We start from the raw sequence: 21,497 nt of genomic DNA on the forward strand, positions 1-21,497 counted from the left end.
TGATTTTTAAATAATTTAATATTAGCACACTATGGTGGAAAATAAGTATTTAGTCATTAACAAAAGTTAATCTCAATACTTTGTTATATACCCTCTGTAGGCAATGAAAATGTTTTCTGTAAGTCTTCACAAGGTTTTCACACATTGTTGCTGGTATTTTGTCCCATTCCGCCATGCAGATCTCCTCTAAAGCAGTGATGTTTTGGGGCTGTCGCTGGGCAACAAAGACTTTCACTTCCCCCCAAATATTTTCTATGGGGTTGAGATCTGGAGAATGGCTAACCCTCTCCAGGACCTTGAAATGCTTCTTACCAAGCCACTCCTTCGTTGCCCGGGCGGTGTGTTTGGGATCATTGTCATGCTGAAAGACCCAGCCACGTTTCATCTTCAATGCCCTTGCTGATGGAAGGAGGTTTACACTCAAGATCTCACGATATATGGCCCCATTCATTCTTTCCTTTACGCGGATCAGTCTTCCTGGTCCCTTTGCAGGAAAACAGCCCCAAAGCATGATGTTTCCACCCCCATGCTTCACAGTAGTTATGGTGTTCTTTGGATGCAACTCAGCATTCTTTCTCCTCCAAACACAACAAGTAAGACTTTTTACCAAAAAGTTCTATTGTGGTTTCATCTGACCATATGACATTCTCCCAATCCTCTTCTGGCGCATCCAAATGCTCTCTAGCAAACTTCAGACGGGCCTGGACATGTTCACTGCTTCAGCAGGGGGACAGAGATCTTGCGTGGAGCCCCAGCTCAAGGTAGATTATCAGTGGTCTTATATGTCTTCCATTTTCTAATGATAATCCTCGCCTGGTGGAGGTATCCAATTTTGTTTGTGGTGTTCATTCATTCACCTCATTCTTGTAGGCGACAACATTAAAACATTCTCTTACAAAAAGGCCTTGATTGGGAATATCTTGCTTCTGCTTATGTGTTGCGTCAAGGTCGGCAATGCTCCCTGGTCCACAAGATCTCAATCAATCAACTTGACTTGACTTCTTGCGATTTATGTCTTTTTTATGTCAAGTCATCATCTGCGGGAAGTTGACAAAAGTATTTTGTAAAAGGACTACAAAATATATATATTTTTCAAATGAAGGGAGTAAAGGTAAAAAGTTGTCAAAAATATAAATGCTCAAGTGGCGATACCTGAAAAAATGTATTGAAGTACAGTAAATTTATTCGTACTTCATCACTTCTCACCACTGCACAAGATGTTTTCTGTTGCTGTGACTTAGTGTACAGCTAAAGGAGGGAGGAAGTCATGGTTGAAGTTCATAAAAGACTCTTTATTTCAAATTAACAACCCTGAGCGGACACAGTCGCACTGTACTTTTGTACGCCGGTCTTCTCTCGTTGAGGTTGAAGCCGAGGAGTCGAGGCAAGCCAAATCGAACGCGCCCCACTGTTGCAAAACAATGACGTCATCACTTTCGTCACGCGCTTGTGTAAACTCAAACCAGCTCACGCGGCATCATCGTGTACAGTGGACATTACAGCTAGCGCAGTGTATTTATTTCATTGAATTCTAATTCATTCTCGACTTCTTTTGTGACTTCCTTTCCACCGTGTATGAGGCATTGTGTCACGAGGAAGTAAGTTGAAACACGAGTGAACAGTCGTTGAGTGAGTTTGTGGCATTGTCTTACATTGGTTTTCAACAGTATTCATTTTTCCTCATTGGCCTTCTTATTTCACAGCTCATTGTTCTCCTTCCTGACCAAATCATTTGCTACCATGTCGGACAAAAAGCGCAAAGCAACCTCTGCTACTGCTCAGCCCAGCGCCAAGCAGCAGAAGTTGGCTTGCACCAAGGAGGCCAAGAAGGAGAAGGCAACAGGCTGGCTGCAAGACCTTGTCAAACAACACAGGTCCAACAATAAGGACATGAAAGTCAACAAGAAACGTGTTCGATTGATATCAGACGCGCAACAGACAAAGCAGGACTCGGAAGGGGTCCTCTACTGGATGCTTAGGGACCAGAGAGTACAAGGTGAACACATGATATCATGCAATGAGGAAAAAAACAACAACAACAGTCAGCTCTTCCTTATGGTCATTGTTATAACACGATGAGACTTGTTTTTCTCTAGATAACTGGGCATTGATCCACGCCCAACGCCTGGCCTCGAAGAAGAACCTGCCTCTTCACGTCTGCTTCTGCTTGTTTGCCCCCAAATCCGAGCTGTCCACCCTGCGACATTACAGCTTCATGCTGAAAGGTCTGGAAGAAGTTGAAAAGGTGCACTAATGTATTCTGTGTTTAGGATTCAACTGTAACCTGCATGGCTGGTTTTGTTCTTTTTCTGATTTTGGAAAACATGTTGCTGCAGGACAGCGCGAGAGGACATTTTGTATCACGAATATGGCCCAAGTCATCACGATTATTGTTGTTATCACAATATCACAAAAAAAAAAAAGAAATGTAAATACAAAATTCACAGATTTACACAGCCAAAAATGCAGCACGTTTTGTTTTGAATACAAAAATTAGCACTACGGCTGCAAGTAGTTTTCAAAAATGAGCACTAGGGCTGCAACTAACACTTATTTTCATAATCAATTAATTTTTTGATTATAGTTTCATATTTAATAGATGAATTGGATTAAAAAACATTTAATTTCCATCCCTTTAGTCAAAAATCAGGACATTATTTCACATTTCATTTGCGAGTGCAGACGTTTCACTAACATAAATGGATTATGATTCAGTTACTGGTTTGGTCTGTAACACGTCAGAAAATAGGCTGCCATATTGATCATCCGTCCATTTACCGTACCGCTTATCCTCACTAGGGTCGCGGGCGTGCTAGAGCCTTTCCCAGCTGACTCTGGGTGAGAGGCGGGGTACACCCTGTACTGGCCTCTTACATATTACTGCAGTTAAATGAGTTGTGACCACCAGAAAATCTCCATGTATATCTGTATTATGCTGCCCCCAGATGGCCAAGGTGTGCACAACAGAAGGAGCAGCACAATATCCATTGAATTTAAGCAAACATTTTTTTATTTCATTCTGTTTATGTCATTATTGTATGTTCTTAAGAAGTACAAAATCCATCCATCCATTTTCTGTACCGCTTTATCCTCACTAGGGTCGCGGGCGTGCTGGAGCCTATCCCAGCTATCTTTGGGCGAGAAAAAAAAAATATATATTTTGATTACTATTTGATTAACATGAGATTTATTTATTTTCCATCTTGAAAAAATTATTTTCCATCTTGAAAAAAGGGGCCCCCACAAAAACGTTTTGGCACTGTTATTGAAAGTTGCGCTTCATCCATGCCCAAAACGGCACTGGCACAGAATCTCCCTACCCCTTCGAAAATAATATTTAGAAAATTAACAAGTGAAATTGTTTTGTAAATTAAACGGAGGTCCCCTGCGATATTTATATTATCTTATCTAAAGTAAGGTGCATGCATGAAGGGGGTTGAAATTCCAAAGTTTTAAATTGAAAATTAGCATTAGCAATGGGACTGTTCAACCAATCAGATTTAAAATGTGTTCTTCTGTACTATACTTCTACAATTGGGACATGGTAGCAGTAGTGTTAAGAGGTGGATTAAGGCAGTTATGTCCCTGCCAAAAACCTAGGTACAGAGTGCCCAGGTACCAACTGGCCAGCCCGCCCTTGGTTAAAACATTCTGTTCTTGTCATCCAACAGGAATGCAAATCTTTAGATATCCAGTTCCATTTACTGTCCGGCTCTGCAGGAAAAGTGCTGCCTGGCTTTGTATCCAACCGTGGCTTTGGAGCGGTTGTGACGGACTTCTCGCCCCTCAGGGAGCCTCTGAAGTGGTTGGACGATGTGAAAAATAGTCTTCCAGATGATGTTCCACTCATTCAGGTAACTGAAAAAGCTTGGAGATAATTGGATTCTGTAATTCCCTGAATGCATTCGCAGTGAAAACCATGTTTGGTTTATTTCTATCTGTTGTTTACCATAAGTCACTATTACTTCATAAACTGTCTTTTTAATTTGGGACCTGATTTTTGTTCTACAGGTTGATGCCCACAATATTGTTCCATGCTGGGTCGCATCTCCTAAACTTGAATATGCTGCTAGGACAATGCGGGGAAAACTTACAAAACTTTTACCGGAGTTCCTCACTGATTTTCCCATGGTTGAGAAGCACCCCTACACAGCGACCAAAAAAGCCAATGTACGTTATGAGAAACCAATGACTCCTCATCCCTGCTTGAATAATGTTTTTTTTTTTTTTTTTTTTTTTTAAAAGAACTAAAGGCGGCACGGTGGCCGACTGGTTAGAGCGTCAGCCTCACAGTTCTGAGGAGCGGGGTTCAATCTCCGGCCCCGCCTGTGTGGAGTTTGCATGTTCTCCCCGTGCCTGCGTGGGTTTTCTCCGGGCACTCCGGTTTCCTCCCACATCCCAAAAACATGCACGTTAATTGAAAACTGTATGTGCCCTGCGATTGGCTGGCAACCAGTTCAGGGTGTACCCCGCCTCCTGCCCGATGATAGCTGGGATGGGCTCCAGCACGCCCGCGACCCTACTGAGGAGAAGCGGCTCAGAAAATGGATGGATGGATAAAGAACTAGAGGGGTATTATTACAGAAATTAAGTTTTTTTTCAGGAAACACAATTTTTTTCAAGGATATGATCCTACTTTTTTAAAGAGAATAAAGTAGTCTTTTTCTTAATACAGCCTTATGAGACTGTAGGCTGGTCCCAAGCCTGGATAAATGCAGAGAGTTGCGTCAGGAAGGGCATACGGCTTAAAACTTTGCCAAACATCCAAAGATTCCATACCGAATTGGTCTTGGCCCGTCTGCCACCAGCGCTGTTAACCTACAGGGCGCCAGTGGAAATTCAGCTACTGTGGGTCAAAGATGAAGGAGAGGTGAAAAGCAAGTTACTAGGCAGAAATAAAAGAGAAAAGTACAGAGCCTAGAACTGAATGTGGGGACTTTGAATGTTGGGACTATGACAGGAAAAGCCCGGGACTTTGTTGACATGATGATATGTGTCCAGGAGAGCAGGTGGAGAGGCAGTAAGGCTAGAAGTTTAGGGGCAGGGTTCAAATTATTTTACCATGGTGTACATGGGAAGAGAAATGGAGTAGGGGTTGTTTTAAAGGAAAAGTTAGCTAAGAATGTCTTGGAGGTGAAAAGAGTATCAGATCAAGTGATGAGGCTGAAAGTTGAAATTGAGGGTGTTATGTATAATATAATTAGTGGCTATGCCCCACAGGTAGGATGTGACCTAGAGGTGAAAGAGACATTCTGGAAGGAGGTAGACGGAGTAGCTCTGAGCATCCCAGACAGAGAAAGAGTCCTGATTGGTGCAGATTGTAATGGACATGTTGGTGAAGGAAACGGGTGATGAAGTGATGGGAAAGCTTGGTATGTTACAATAGTACAGGACATGTACGAGGGGCGCAGAACAGCTGTGAGGTGTGCTATACGTAGGTGTGACAGAGGAGTTTAAGGTGGAGATGGGACTGCATCAGGGATCAGCCCTGAGCCCCTTCCTGTTAGCAGTGGTGATGGATAGGCTGACAGATGAGGTTAGACTGGAATCCCCGTGGACCATGATGTTTGCAGATGACATTGTGAGTAATGTAAGACTCAATTTATGTGCATGAATGAGAGGGATGGAGGGGGAGGAGTGAGGCTAAAGGGGGAAGAGATAGCAAGGGTGGAGGACTTTAAATACTTGGGGTCAACAGTCCAGAGCAACGGTGAGTGTGGTAAGGAAGCGAAGATACGGGTCCGAGCAGGCTGGAACGGGTGGAGGAAGGTGTCAGGTGTGTTATGTGACAAAAGAGTTTCTGCTAGGATGAAGGGTAAAGTTTATAAAACAGTGGTGAGGCCTGCCATGATGTACAGATTAGAGACCGTGGCACTGAAGAGACAACAGAATGCAGAGCTGGAGGTAGCAGAAATGAAGATGTTGAGGTTCTCTCTCGGAGGGACCAGGTTGGATAGGATTAGAAATGAGCTCAACAGAGGAACAGCCAGGGTTAGATGTTTTTGGAGACAAAGTTAGAAAGGGCAGACTTCGATGGTTTGGACCTGTCCTGAAGAGAGAGTGAGTACATTGGTAGAAGGATGATGAGGATGAAGCTGCCAGGCAAGAGAGCTCGAACAAGACCAAAGAGAAGGTTGATGGATGTCGTGAGGGAAGACATGAGGGCAGTTGGTGTTCGAGATGAGGATACAGTTTTACATTGAAAAGGATGACACGCTTTGTCCCTCATGGGACAAGCTGAAAGGAAAAGAAGAAGAAATTACTCTTTTTCCCTCAATAATCTTTGACCTTAGCATCATAATTAAACAATTAAAACATAACTTTCTTGAAAAACTTTGACTTTAATATTATATTACGACTGTCTTGGAAAAATGCAATTTAATTCTCGTAAGATTATAACCGAACAAAATCGGTCTTTACTCCCGTAAGGATTACGATTTATTTTGTCTTTAAAGAAATATTAGATGAAAATAAAGATTACTGCAATAACATCACAGTTGGTTTCTTCCAAGTTTATTGTAACATTCGGAATGTTTTTTCTTTTGTTGAAATTTGACTTTGATATATATCTTTTCCCCCTCAAATCTGAATTTATTATAACATTGACTTTCTTCCCTTGTTAAAGTATGACCAAAGTATTATAGTATTATGAGCATTATCATAATATTACAACTTGACCCTGCGAAAAGATTTAATTCTCGTACGATTACGACCTTTTACCCCGACAAAATGCGTCTTTGTTCTTGTAAAAATTGAGTTTTTTTATTTCTTAAAAAAAAAATCTGACTTTATTGTCATAACATAACTTTTTCCCCCTCTAAACAATATGAATTTATCATATCAAATGACTTTCTTCCCTTTTTAAACACTATTACAACTCTACAAGAATTATCACTCAAGCAGTGGATTGACATTTACTGTAAATGTTTTTGGTTTGTTTTTTCAGCCAGTAGAATGGGCCAAAACCTTGGCCTCCCTGCAGGTTGACCGAACCGTGGATGAGCCAGAGTGGGCCCAGCCAGGCACCATGTCGGGAATGGCCATGTTGGAATCCTTCATCGACGTTCGCCTGAAACTGTTTGGCACTCAACGTAATGACCCCAATGCTGCTGCGCTCAGCCAACTCTCCCCTTGGATTCGCTTTGGTTAGTAGAAGAAAGATGATTTGAACACATGCATACACAAGCTTGCATGCGTGGGCCTCTGTGATTTGAATCCTAATCTTACTTGGCCAAGCTCACAGTTCTTAAATAGTTGATTTAGGCACACTGTTATGTCTTGTATGAACACATATATTTTAAAGAAATGCACAGACAGTGGTGCCTTCATTTAAGAGTTATAGTCATTACATGACCACATTTGTAACTCAAAACATACATCTTTCAGTAACTTTGCCCATCAAAATGAATGAAAATGCCTTAAAATACGTTCCAGCACCCCCCAGAAAAAAATGTGTAACATTCTTAATACAAAAAACGGCACACGTTACTGTCTTTAAAAAAAACAAAAAACTACGGTAATAACATAAATTAAACTTAAAGAATTAAATAGTTTATGCATCATGAGTTTATGGTTTAATACATTGTGCAGCTCCTACTGGTTTCTGCGGCTTGGCCACCAGGCGGCAGCATAATAGTTGCATACATGCATTCTTGAAGAACATGGTCACAATTGCTCCAGTATGCTGCAGTAATAGAAGGTGTTTTTTTTAAGAGGATAAAGAATATATGCCTGAGTATTGTTATATTGTCTGCCTACATGTGTGATGATGCACCATTTGCTGTTGCTTTAAAAGTTCTAACTACAATGCTAGTTTCGTTAGTTTGTCGATGGCGTTTTGTATTGTGTGTTAGCATTAAGGTTGCAGACTTTTGCAAGGCTAAATTCTGTTGTGACCTTTGGCTTTTGGTTGGCTAAGTACACAATGTGTAATAATTCTCATTGTTTTATGCGTCGTTGTACACTAAACTTCAACTGGGAATGGTAATAAACAGCTTGAAGCAACCACACTGAGCACCTTATTTGAAGAGTTGTTCACTATCTGCCAAACTGCTGCTTGTTGTGAAGTTCACTGTTAGCATAGCTAGCTCTCGTAACTCAAATTTTTGCTTGTATCTCAAGCCCCAAAAAATCTTCCAAATGACAGCTCGTATCTCAAAAAACTCATAAGTCAGGACACTTGGGATGGGGACCGAGTCCTTCCATGAATAGCGAAAATCCGCAAGTAATTGACTCACACAAAAAGATTTGTCATTGCCTTTTGATGCCACAAGACGGCAGCAAAGCACCTTTTTTTAAATTAAACATGGCCTGACGACATGTCGTTCCTCCCTTCACGTTATGGCGGCAAAGCAATACTTTTATTTTAGAAAGGGCTTTGGGCTGAGTAAAAAAACTGCGATTAGGTGAGATTTACAGCGAATAACAGCGGATAGGTTAAAAAGAATATCTGCAAATAGGTAAATTCGTGAGTATGCAGGGGAACACTGTACATGCTGTACATATGATGCAACTGAAGAGTACACTTTTCCACTCCCAAATCTGTTTTTCACCAATTTAAGTGTGGGGAAAAAAAAAAAAAAAACAGCTGCACGTGGAGCTTTAAGTGCTTCCGAAAGGGGCTCACTCAATAAAAACGCATTCTGTGTAAATGGACCTCTCGTCACGCCGACATTGCAATCGCTCTACGCCACCTCAATCCATAATGCGGCTGTGTAGCAATTTCCCGCGCGATCATGCTGCTGCCTCTTATCCTTGAAGCGCTGGATTGCTTTTGTCACAGTGCTCTTCTATTGATTTCTCCAGAGAGCTGTTGATCTCAGCAGTGTGTCATGAAGAGATGCAAGTGCTTGTCGCTTGCATCCACGTGGCATAAGCACGGCCCAGTTTTCAGTTCGACACCGAACCCACATTTGTCCGTGATATAGAGAAACCATGGATGTATTTTTATTTAGTTTTATTTTTTTACCCGTACCACTCGCCTGATACTCATTTAAACTTTTTAATTAAACACCGTTAAACTTAGTCAAACGTGCTTTTTCAACTATAGTGGACCCCCACATATTTACTACCGCACTTAATCGCAGATTTAGTAGGGGGTTCACTGTATTGTGCTCTTGTAACTCCTTCCTGATATTGTGAAAATTCGTGACTGATCCCATCAGGATACCTGTCCGCCCAGCGTGTGGCACTGCAAGTCCAGCACGGAGGGAAGAACGCCAGTCAATCGGTGGCGCCCTTCATCGAAGAGCTGGTGGTGCGCAGAGAGCTAACGGACAACTTCTGCTTTTACAACGACAAATACGACAGTGTGGAAGGTCTGTTAAGATCTTAAATGTTTCGTTTCTAATTATGCACTGTGAAGATTAACTTTGCAAGTGTGTTTTGCTTTTTTTTTTATTTCCCCAATGAAGGGTACCGTTTGATGACAAAGCGTGAAAGTGTAATGGTAACTATAGCATCATAAAATACATCCGGGCTGCTCAGTTCAATATGAGCAATGCAATAAATGTTTTTTATACTTCATCATGTCACTAACGTAGCGGATGGCCAATCTTAACAATGCAAATCACTAGAGAAGCATAACAAATGGCACAAAACTTTTCTAATCAACAATTTAGACTGTTGATGTTCTTAACCAAGCCATGCCAAAGAATAAATACAATTGTTAATGATTGCAAATTGTAATATGAATCATACATTGTTAAAAAAGTACAATTGTTATGTTTTTTTTTTTATTACATATATTAAAAAGTCAACATTCTATGACATGACTGACTAATACATTTGTTATTTGAGAAAGTTCTTCATTGTTAGGTGTGTCCAATTTTTCTTCATTCAAAGTGGTGACTCACAAAATAGATGATTTCCTCCATTGTCAGTCCATCAAGTCATTAACATTGAGTGCATCTGAAATGACAACCTTTTTTCCCTTTGTGCCATACATTTCCAGGCGCTTACGAATGGGCTCAAAAGAGCTTGAAAGATCACGCCAAGGACAAGAGGCCTTATCTGTACACCCGAGAGCAACTGGAGAAAGCCAAGACGCATGACAAGCTGTGGAATGCGGCTCAGGTATAACGTTTTTCCTAAATTAAAGGGGGAATATAATGGAAAGGCGCAGCATGGTAAGTGTTAGGACAAATCTGGAAAGTTTTCAGGGCACTTCACTTTTTCCACATTTTTTTAATGTTACAGCCTTATTCTATAATTGATTGAATTCATTTTTTTCCCCTCAAAATTCTACTCACACACCCCACTGGTGCACTCACGAATTACGGCACCAAAAATCTTCTTGTCTGTGGGGAAAGCCGACGTCTCCCCGAGTCATGACGCCGTGAAATTTAACCAATAAAGAAGCGACCTGACAAAAGAACAAGAAAATGGCCATCAATAAAAACATGCATGTCTTACCCAATGTTTTTTTTTTTTTTTTTTTTGTATAAAAGTGGATTCCACAGACGGCAAGATGTATTTTCCAAAGCAAGTAGATTTTTGACGACAACGGCATTTTCCAATGCTCCTGCCTCCGGTCCTTCGGAAACACTTGGCAAACATCGGCGCATACCCGGAATTGTCTGCTTGTCTTCGTTTTTGTGAGATTACGTATGATCGCAGGAGATTTCTTCCTCGGAGGTCTTGTTTCTGCACCTTTGGCGGAACAGAATGTTTATTTGTGCGGTGCTCTGTGTTGAAATTATCGGCACACACCACACACAATACCATCAAAACTGTTGAATGCCAAGTTTTTTTTATCTTCATGTGTACGGTGTGTCACAGATTGAAAAAAATATTTTAAAATTGGAAAAATCCTTATGTGTCTACAAGGCCTAAATCTAAATTAAGTTCCTCAACTCGCTTTAGCACCAAGATGCCACCAGATGGCGTCAGAGAAACGGTATTGCGGTTTTGCGAATAACAGGATAAGTTTGAAAAAAATCTGCAAATAGGTAAATTTGCGAATGCTGAACCGCGCCTCAGCTGGCCGGGGTTTGGTACTTTTGTACATCGTTAGCCCAATAATATAGTTTCTAAGTCATATTTGAATGTTTTTTGAAAAAAAAAAATAATAATCTTTAGCAGGTACAATAGTTTTTTTTATTTTTTTTATTTATCTGGTAACAGGAGCTTTAAAATGACTTAGTTATGGTTACAGGCTCACATGATTTCTTTTTTTATTTTTATAAAATTTGCACAAAAAAACTTTTGAAATTGTCATGATGGGGTCTTGGGTGTAGAATTTTGAGAGGACAAAATGAATTTAATATATTTTGGAAGAAGAGTGTAACTTACTATAAATAAATACAAAATTGGAGTGATGGAAATAATGAAGCTCTAGGAATACCTTCCGGATACACAGTAAATTGCCCACAGGTGTGAATGTACATGTGAATGGTTGTTTGTCAATGTATGCCCTGCAATTGGCTGGTGACCAGTCGAGAGTGTACCCCTCTTCTCGCCCAAATCCAGCTGGGATAGACTCCAGCTCACCCGCGACCTTAATGAAGACAAATTGGACGGACGGAAATCATGGAAAACCTTTTAATTCCTTATTTACAAATAATCGTGTCTGTGGAGTGCCTGGCAAGCCATGAAGTGTGAAATTAACAACAAAGTCATTTTTTTGTGAGCCCATGTCAGAAAATGTGTCTGTAAACAAAACATTTAGATATTTTTATTTCCTTGCACGTTAGAACCAGACTACACAGAAACACAATATATCAAATCATGTAAAACAAAGATTCTGATAATTGGTACATAGATGGAACGTATTTGACTGACGGGTATTTAAAGAAAAGGGTGGTGAGAAGTGTGCTGGAATTCTTGATCGTATTTTGACAAAAGACGGACATTTCATGAAACCACCTGGCAACTGTTTTTATTTATGGAAAATTTGAACAAAAAAGTTAGGTCCCTTTTTGATTGCCTATATTAACTCATTCTTTGCCGTGGATGTTTATATTTGTCAACTGGAATCCAATCATGTAGTGCCATCTATTTTCTGAGCCGCTTCTCCTCACTAGGGTCGCGGGCGTGCTGGAGCCTCTCCCAGCTATCATCGGGCAGGAGGCGGGGTACACCCTGAACTGGTTGCCAGCCAATCGCAGGACACATACAAACAAACATTCGCACTCACAGTCACACCTACGGGCAATTTAGAGTCTCCAATTCATGCATGTTTTTGGGATGTGGGAGGAAACCGGAGTGCCCAGAGAAAACCCACGCAGGCACGGGGAGAACATGCAAACTCCACACAGGCGGGGCCGGGGATTGAACCCCGCTCCTCAGAACTGTGAGGCAGACGCTCTAACCGTTTCTATGTTGTATATCTTTAAATATGTTTTGCCACAAAAAGCCCTATCTCAGTGTTGTTTTTGTTGTTTCAGAGCATATGGTATAGTATAGTAAATTCACAGTTGTGTTTGACATGCATTTGTTTTCCACAAAAAAAGGTTGTTTTCTCAGCTTTCGGTCAGAAACCGGTGTTTTGGTGAAACCAACCCATGTTCGACTGCTAATTACTAAAGAATGGAAAAAGTGAGATACAAACTGTTTTTTTCTGCTGAAAGAATAGGGTTTTTTTTTTTGCAAAAAATTACTCGGTGTCCGGTTTGAATTGATGGTTTTATGTTTTAAGTTGTCATGATAGCGATTGTAAATTGCATCCTTTCTTTAGTATCAGATGGTCTCTGAGGGCAAGATGCATGGCTTCCTGAGGATGTATTGGGCTAAAAAGATTCTCGAGTGGACTTCTTCACCAGAGGAGGCGCTCTCCATCGCTCTCTACCTCAACGATCGCTACGAGCTGGATGGCCAGGACCCTAACGGATTTGTGGGTAAGCTGCATCGCTGCCAATTCTTTTGTAAGGTTAAGCCAATCATTGTCCTCTATGATTCAACTTTGGACCTGCCTTTTAGGTTGTATGTGGTCTATTTGTGGCACCCACGACCGAGGATGGGCAGAGAGACCTGTTTTCGGAAAGATCCGTTACATGAACTACAAAGGCTGCCTTCGCAAGTTTGACGTTCCCAAGTTTGAGAAAAAATACTGTCCCAAAGGTCTTTGAGCCCCTTCAAAAGCTCGTAGAAAACTGCAGAAAGCTTATTTGAAGCTGCATGTTCTGTTTCGATTTTTCTCCATTTTACTGAGTTAGAGAGCATTTTGATATGTTGTGAAATGCAGGTGAAAACTGTTGGTGCTATTGTTTCATACAAATTTTCATTTACTTGAAGTGTCATACCTATATCTACTTTATCCATCTTCTGAGCCGCTTATCCTCACAAGGGTCGCGGGAGCGCTGGAGCCTTTCCCAGCTATCATCGGGCAGGAGGCGGGGTACACCCTGAACTGGTTGCCAGCCAATCGCAGGGCACACATAAACAAACAACCATACGCACTCACATTCACACCTGGGGGCAATTTAGAGACTTCAATTAACCTACCATGCATGTTTTTGGGATGTGGGAGAAAACCGGAGTCCCCGGAGAAAACCCACGCAGGCACAGGGAGAACATGCAAACCCCACACAGGCGGGGCTGGGGATTGAACCCCGGTCCTCAGAACTGTGAGACAGACGGTCTAACCAGTCGTCTGCTGTGCCGCCTATCTACTTTATGTGGACCATAAAAACTTTGTATTTTGATAGTAACGTGCAGGCCTTAACATTCGTTTCTCAGCAGAAACAAAAAAACAATTATTATGAGTGCTGAAATGTGGGGTGGTGGCCTAATACATTTCGTAAGGAGTATATATGTATTTTTTTTAAATTTTTCCTCATGTTGGTTTTCTGTTGGAAGACTAAAAAAGTATTTTTAAAAACTTGATCGTTATTGTTCATTACAGTTTGTCTAAAGTATTTGCGGAGAAATAAAGTAATGAAATAAAAAACACTTTCAACCCAAAATATCCTAATCACAATAAGGATGAATAATTAATTTCAATGACATATGCCCTTTATGCTTTTATTTTCAACCACTGCGAAAATAGCCAAAAGGGAATTTCCACGTCTGCGTTCACACATCCATCAATGACTCCAACTTCTACAATGTGTATTTTTACACACTGAGAGTTGCATCACACTTACATAACAAGCTGAACACTGATTACATTAAGCTTTAATAAAGACTTCATTAACTACACTAGATGGGGGGAGGGCAACTTTTACCTTGAGCAAGCCACACACTATTTCACAAACATCCATCCATCCATTTTCTGAACCGCTTATCCTCACTAGGGTCGCAGGCGTGCAGGAGCCTATCTCAGCTGTCATCGGGCAGGAGGCGGGGTACACCCTGAACTGGTTGCCAGCCAATCGCAGGGCACATGCAAACAGACAACCATTCGCACTCACATGCACACCTACGGGCAAATTAGAGTCTCCAATTTATGCATGTTTTTGGGATGTGGGAGGAAACCGGAGTGCCCGGAGAAAACCCACGCAGGCACGGGGAGAACATGCAAACTCCACACAGTCGGGGCCGGGGATTGAACCCTGGTCCTCAGAACTGTGTGGCTGACGCTCTAACCAGTCGGCCACCGTGCCGCCTATTTCACAAATAGTATATTACAAATATGAAACGTCTTTTAAAAAAATGATAATAATTAAATCGGAAAAAATGTCCTCTCAGATCATGTTTTGCACTAATTAGCAAAAAGGATTTATGCAGTGTAGGTCTTTGATGCAGTAAGAAGGGATAATAGTATCAAAGTGGCAATATGAATTGAATATACCTAAAAAGAACACCTAACTAGAAACTGCAATTCTCTTAGAAATTGTGCCTGAGCAGTATAGGCAATGTCAGTAATTTGATTAAGATATCATTCTAGTGCCCATAGCTCGCCAGCCAATTGACAGCAGTGCAGACTGCATTTCAGTGCCAGTTTGAGACGCTTTTTGGCTGTACTCTGGGAATTGAATTGATCGCAACTGGACGGTTGTCTTAAACGACGTTTTGGAGGCATAAATAGTTGAATTTTTCAACATCAACTCAGGCTAGTTCTGTCCTAACTTAGCCATGTTGCATGAACTGATGAAGCCCGCTCGGATGAGACACTTCTAATGACCTCTTTATACTCCCGCAGTCGCGCGGCTGACAACGCCTCACGTTGCCGACGAATTGGCCCATGCGGCCCCTCCGCGTATCTTGATGCGCACACGGCAAAAATTGTTGCTGCGCGTAGAATGGCGCGGAGATCATCTCTGGTGATTGGTACATTTTAGTCACATGCTGTGATGATGTAATCAGCGTTCCTCCCGGTTCCACATAGCACCGACGCCTCCGCCTTCTCGATCGATTTTGCAGTATAATTAAACATATCATCTGGTCATCAAGGTCCATTTGTTCTAGCAGACTCTGTTCCACGGTTCCTTGTTACGGAAAGGAAAGGAAAAAACGGCTACCGGAAATGGCCAAAGAAATGCAGAGGAAACTCCACCCTGTGGTGTCCTAGCCAATACCAGCCCTAGCGACACCCCCGACTTGGAGGAGAACTGCAGCACACTTTCAAAACAGCGCGCATGGGTTGCGCTCGAGTATAAAGTCAAACTGCGAGCGGGATAGCCGCAGTGATGTCAGCGCGGTCGCTGTCCGCGCGAGTATAAAGAAGCCTAAAGATAACCAGAACAGTTGAGTTGCAATCCATTCAATGCCCTGAGAATTAAATGACCCGGATAATTTATATTTACAGGCATATTTATGGCTGTACACTGTTCCAGCACAAAGTGCAAGTTTCTCAAAACGGGATCTGTTCCTGACTAACTACACAGCGGAAGGCCTGCTATTACCACCACTCGTGAAAACACCAAACGTCTAGAACAGGTATTCATGCAAAGCCAGGTGAAGTCTATTCGGCGGGTTGCACTGGAACTCGGCATCAACAAAAGCTCGATTCAGCAGATGCTTCGGAGAGTGATAAACCTTTACCAGGTATCAACTTCAGGTTGTTGAGCATCATAATTTGCTTGAGGCCTTTTAACAACCAGAAGTTGCCATGGGTGTTTTCATCAGCCGTGGTTTATCAAGAACAGATCCTCTTTCGAGAAACTTGCCATGGGTAGCGTAAATGCTACGATGCAGTGTGACAGCTACGAATCTTGGTGCTGAACTGAAGTCTGCAATTTTGCAATGCTGCTCCAGTGAGAATTGGTGAGCCATTGGCAAAGGAATGATAAGCTTAGAAAACCTACAAAGTTATGCTGTGAAATGTAGTTCGAGAAGCTTTATGGCCAACAGACTGCTCCATTGCGTAATACAATTTACATGATGGAAGGCCTGCTACCACCACCACTCATAAAAACACAGAACTTCTAGAGCAGGCATTCACGCAAAACCAGGAAATGTGTATTTGGAGGGCTGCGCTAGATTCAGCCGATGCTTCGGAGAGTAATAAAGCTGAAGCAGCATTGGGAAGAGATCCTTTTTTAAGAAAGTTTTCATGCATAGAATAAATTGTACTGCGTGTTAGAGGATTGTGACGGCCATAAATCGTCTCAAACTGGCGCTGAACTGCAGTTGGGGACAGAAGAACTTCTGTAATAGGTCAGGCCAGTAGCCTGCAATGTCACTTTGCAAAGAAACATGATGCAGGTAGGTGCTACCTGCTGGTTTTGACAAGGCTGTCATGAGCAAATATAACAAGAATGTCATTTAGTCCAGCACAGACTTCCACCAAGGCCAAATGCTTTATAAAAATGAAAAGAGAAGGCATGGAGCTCCGTATTTGTGTTTCTCCCCCATCTGTTAGTTAGCCGGCTACTTCCTGTTTCATGGAGGATGAAGAACAAATACAGGGTGCCATTATGATTCTTGGTGGGGTTGATTCTCACCCAAATGTATTTGGGGTTGTCCTTGCTCAGGCTGCTGGGACTTAATGATGCGTGTATTTGGGATCATTAGTGTACAGTTCAATGGGGATCACTTTATAAAATTGATGGGACAGGTGCGAACACTAGCTTTCCTCCATTTAGTTTACTGGATTGCCTGCCTTCTGTTTTTTATTTCTCCCTGGTAATCTTCATGTGTGTCAGTTATTCCAGGACAGGAGGGAATGCACTGTAAATGTAGTTCTTCACACTTCACTGTGGTGTTCTTGGATTTGGTAGTATGAAGTAACAAATTACTAATACGTTTTTTTTACTTAACTACTAATAGTACGAACACTTGGTTCCTGTGCTTAAGTAGATTTTCAGGAATCTGTATTTATTCTTACTACCTACATTTGAAAACAAGTATCTGCACTTAAAAAAAAACCAACAAAACAAAAAGCTGACTAAAGAAATTAACATTACAAAGAGAAACTATGCAGCAAAGTTGGAAAAACAGTTTAGCGCTAACGACTCTAAATCAGTCTGGCATGCATTCCAATCGCTGACCAATTACAAGCGACGATCACCCCAAGCTGAGAACAATAGCACACTAGCCAACGACTTGAATACTTTCTACTGCAGATTTGAAAAGGACACTTTCACCAGCTCGCTCCAATCTTCACACAGATCTTCAATAGAACTCTGGAACTGTGCAAAGTCCTGTTTCAAACGCTCCACCATCATTCCAGTCCCCAAGAAACCTACAATCTCGGGTCTAAATGACTACAGGCCTGTCGCCTTGACATCTGTGGTCATGAAAATGTGGACGTTCCCTCTCATATCTGGCCTTGCGCGTATTCTGCCCAAGACTTAAACGTGGGGCGGATTCGCGCCTATCCGTGCAAACTTCATTGACTTTCTAATCACGCTGCGTCAAACGCCCAAAACGCATCCGGTGTGAACGCAGCATTAAGCGGGTTTCCTCTTGCACGCTCCAGAGGCTGTAGTAAGTTTAGTGCCCCGGGAAGGTGAAACATCATATTGCACGTTTGGATTTGCTCGCATGCTCTGAGCCTCCGACGGCTGCTGCTTGCTTCTCGGCGCTTGATTATTTGTTCTGTGTGGAAAAATTGGGGCGTTCTAAAACTTTTGACCGGTAGTTACGGTGGCCTAGAAGTGCAAAACAATACCGCTATTTGGGATGGACATCTCGTGCCATCTGCGTACCATTAGTGCAAACAAGTTGTTAACCTTATTTCCATGGCTACTTACACCACTGTCATATTTTTGTTAATCATGTGGCATTGTTAAAAGCCTTGAGTGCCTCGAAAGTCGAAAACTTTTTCGCATTTTAGCGGTGGGCCATATTTTATCCATGTAATAATTAATGTAATCAGCGTGTATTATGTGGAATGACATGATAGATCACTTTCGGTACCACCTGAAAATATATTTTACTGATACCGTTTATAAAAACAACACAATAACTTCCATCCATCCATCCATCCATTTTCTGAGCCACTTCTCCTCACTAGGGTCGCGAGCGTGCTGGAGCCTATCCCAGCTACCATCGGCCAGGAGGCGGGGTACACCGTGAACTGGTTGTCAGCCAATCGCAGGGCACATACAAACAAACAACCATTCGCACTCACATTCACACCTACGGGCAATTCAGAGTCTCCAATTAACCTACCATGCATGTTTTTGGGATGTGGGAGGAAAACGGAGTCCCTGGAGAAAACCCACACAGGCACGGGGAGAACATGCAAACTCCACACAGGCGGGACCGGGGATTGAACCCGAGTCCTCAGAACTGTGAGGCTGACGCTCTAACCAGTCGTCCACCGTGCCGCCCACAATAACTTGATCTTGTAAAATAAAATGAATTAAATAAATGTTAAAAACACATTTTAGGGAGGGGTAGATCTATTTTCTTCTTTTTCTAGGCGGTAGGAAGCAATTATTACAGTGAAAATCAATGCAAGCATTAAGATTGTACACATGAAGGAAAGTTTGACAAATCACAATTTATTTGGTTCTTTTGTTGTTCTGTTCATTTTGATAATGTCAAACATCAGAATTAAAATGAAGCAGCAATTTATAAATGTATTTTGCTGTATTTCTGGTGATTCAACACCATAGGCGACATAGGCGGTCGCCTAGGACGCCATCTGCTGGAGGAGCGCACTGCCAGCGCCCTCCTCCTCGGGAAAAATATTTCAATAAAATCATAAAAATTACAAAATAAACTAACGTACCTATGTTTGGTACTTGGCAAGTCACGTCACATGACGTGGGGGCACATCTCAAGTCAGACAATGAGCGATCAGTCAGAACAGGACAGGGAATTTTATTTACATTTTTTTCCCCCATCATGAAAAGTACAGCTAAGCCCTCGTGTGCACAGTTCCGCAAAAGAAGAAAAGTGGAGGAGGAAAATAAGTCAAAATATAAAGGTAATGTTATGTCAACATATTTTGAAAATATTATTTTGTGTAAAGAACATGTTTTAGCTAGCTAGCTTGAAATAAAGTAAGCATTAGCTTAACATGCTTAACATGCATTCGCTTAACAGCTGTTCATTTCGGATACAGAAGATGAGGACTTTGATAGATTTGTGGATGAGGATTGATCAAAAAATAACGTGAGTACATTGTTAAATACTTCAATAAAGTACAACTGAACTCAGTTTTGCTGCCGCTGCCTTTTTAAAAGCATTGTTTTAGCGTGCATGCATGCTACTGTACGTTTTAAGCTAGCGTATGTTTTACCATCCCTGCGCCCAATAATACGGTGTGCCTTATGTATGTGTTAAATACAGAAATCGACCCTGTAACTGAGACTGCGCCTTTTAATGCAGTGCGCCTTATGGTCGTGAAAATACGGTAGTCAGGGATTCTCGAAGTACTACACACCCCTCCCCCTCCCCCCCGCTACGGTTGTTAATTTGAACTAATAATTACTTGGGTCTGTGCAATGATTACTCTGTTTTTTTATTAGTAATGCGTAATCACAGCTAGACAATAATAATCTTATGTAGAAGAAGAACACACCGATGCATTCAAAACTTTCAAAATTAACGCCAAACCTGAATTAACCGCCGAGCACAATTTAACTCGCAAACCCCCCCCTCAACAGCAACACACAACAATAAACACACATAACAATTCATTACAATATTAAAGGACAAAAAACATAAATACATTGATCTTTATTTATCTCTAACAATCAAAACATCATCTGAATTATTTAATGTTAAACTAAAAAGTTCAAACAACAGTGACCTAATTTGCTGTGGAGAAAATTTTAAAAATATGAGTAAATCTCAGGCTAGAATGTGACGTTATAGAAATTACAAAATTGTGTCATCTCTCTCTCTCGTAACTACTTATTCACAATAACACATTTTCTGTGGATATTTCTCAAAATCCTAAATATAATTAAAACCCCAGATGCCAATGCACTTACAAGCACCGCATTGCCAGAGACACATGTAAGGAATGAAACTTCTTAAGGGTCTGTCAAACTACTTAATGCAAAATAAAAATGACACAAAAGGAAAATGTTTCTTGGCCATTGAGTAAAATGCAGATGAATCATCTCTTTCAAGTGGGGAAGCGGCACTTATTTGCAATAATTTGACAACTAACTTTTAACGTAGACATGGAAAACATAGACAACATCGATTCAAATGTCAAGAAATGCCCATTCATCCAACCATTTTCTGTAGTGCTAATGCTGACCAGGGTCGCGGGTGTGCTGGAACCTATCCCAGCTATCAATTAATATGATTATAAATAAGCAAATACTCCCTCCTCTGGCTGATTGGTTTCCTGCTCGCTCTCTGTTGGGGCTGGGGCAAATTTATTGACATCACCCCAGAGAACTCTGGAAACGTCAAAACGACCAAAACTGTCCAGAACACAGGGAAGAAGAAGAAAAAAGGGGGGAATGGGAGAATGAGAGGTCAAGTTGTTGCAACGTTTGGTTTGTCCCATTAGCTGTTGTAATTGCTCGCATGATTTCTTTGGCAGTAATGATAGAGTGATCAAATGAAGAAATTTTTCTATTTTATATTTTAAATTGTATGGCATGTTATCTTTATTTTATTTTATCTTCATCCTTTCTAAATGAAAGGCAATGTTAAAAACTATTGGTATTTGACTTCTTTGAAAGCTTATGCAAATCATTGATGGAGGGGAGCGTCTATCAGTCATCAAATAGATGTGTTGTCTTGGTTCCTCCAGTCTCTTATGCGTTTACATTGTGACCCCAATAATTCCTTAACTGTTGCTCATACAAAGATGCAAAGAAACTGCCTGATGAAAAAATACTTTTAATTAAGTTCGACTACCGGTCGCGTTTCAATAGCTTTGTGCAGGAGGCATTTTCATCCCGGAGCAGGTTGCACTGTGAAAATGAAAATGAATCCAAGGCTCATTAAGGCAGAACTGCTTTCCGAAGAGCAATAAGCCTTCTGTTTTATTCCACTTGCTGCACCAATGTTTAGAAGGGAGCTCATGTTGCCGTAAATCCTTAACAAGAGAAAATACGTGCTTTCATACAGTATAGTCATTGAAACAAGAGGTGATACATATTCACATATGTTTTAGCTATAGGATATGCATTCAAGATATTATGCACCCTTGCATATTTTAATGAACATTCAAAAATTCAACTCAAGCACAAGCG

The 21,497-nt window shown here is 41.3% G+C and overlaps 1 protein-coding gene across 1 annotated transcript; it reads left to right on the forward strand.

Annotated features, from left to right (window-relative positions):
- The first annotated feature begins 1,462 nt into the window (after positions 1-1,462).
- Positions 1,463-13,820, forward strand: cpdp (CPD photolyase). The gene is made up of 10 exons (XM_061694136.1): positions 1,463-1,598; positions 1,704-1,996; positions 2,097-2,245; positions 3,672-3,854; positions 4,012-4,170; positions 6,947-7,145; positions 9,165-9,317; positions 9,953-10,074; positions 12,677-12,836; positions 12,919-13,820. Exons 1-10 carry the CDS (start codon positions 1,576-1,578, stop codon positions 13,065-13,067), a joined length of 1,590 nt encoding a protein of 529 aa, XP_061550120.1. The 5' UTR covers positions 1,463-1,575; the 3' UTR covers positions 13,068-13,820.
- Positions 13,821-21,497: the final 7,677 nt, after the last annotated feature.

This window comes from Phycodurus eques, chromosome 13 (genome assembly GCF_024500275.1).
Source record: "Phycodurus eques isolate BA_2022a chromosome 13, UOR_Pequ_1.1, whole genome shotgun sequence".
Taxonomy (NCBI): domain Eukaryota; kingdom Metazoa; phylum Chordata; class Actinopteri; order Syngnathiformes; family Syngnathidae; genus Phycodurus; species Phycodurus eques.

Excerpts from the sequence above, each read along its gene's own strand:
- cpdp (XM_061694136.1), top strand. The coding sequence starts at position 1,576 with ATGAGGCATTGTGTCACGAGGAA. Across the intron at positions 4,171-6,946 it reads CAGCGACCAAAAAAGCCAAT|CCAGTAGAATGGGCCAAAAC; the intron begins GTACGTTATGAG and ends TTGTTTTTTCAG. Across the intron at positions 9,318-9,952 it reads CAAATACGACAGTGTGGAAG|GCGCTTACGAATGGGCTCAA; the intron begins GTCTGTTAAGAT and ends ATACATTTCCAG.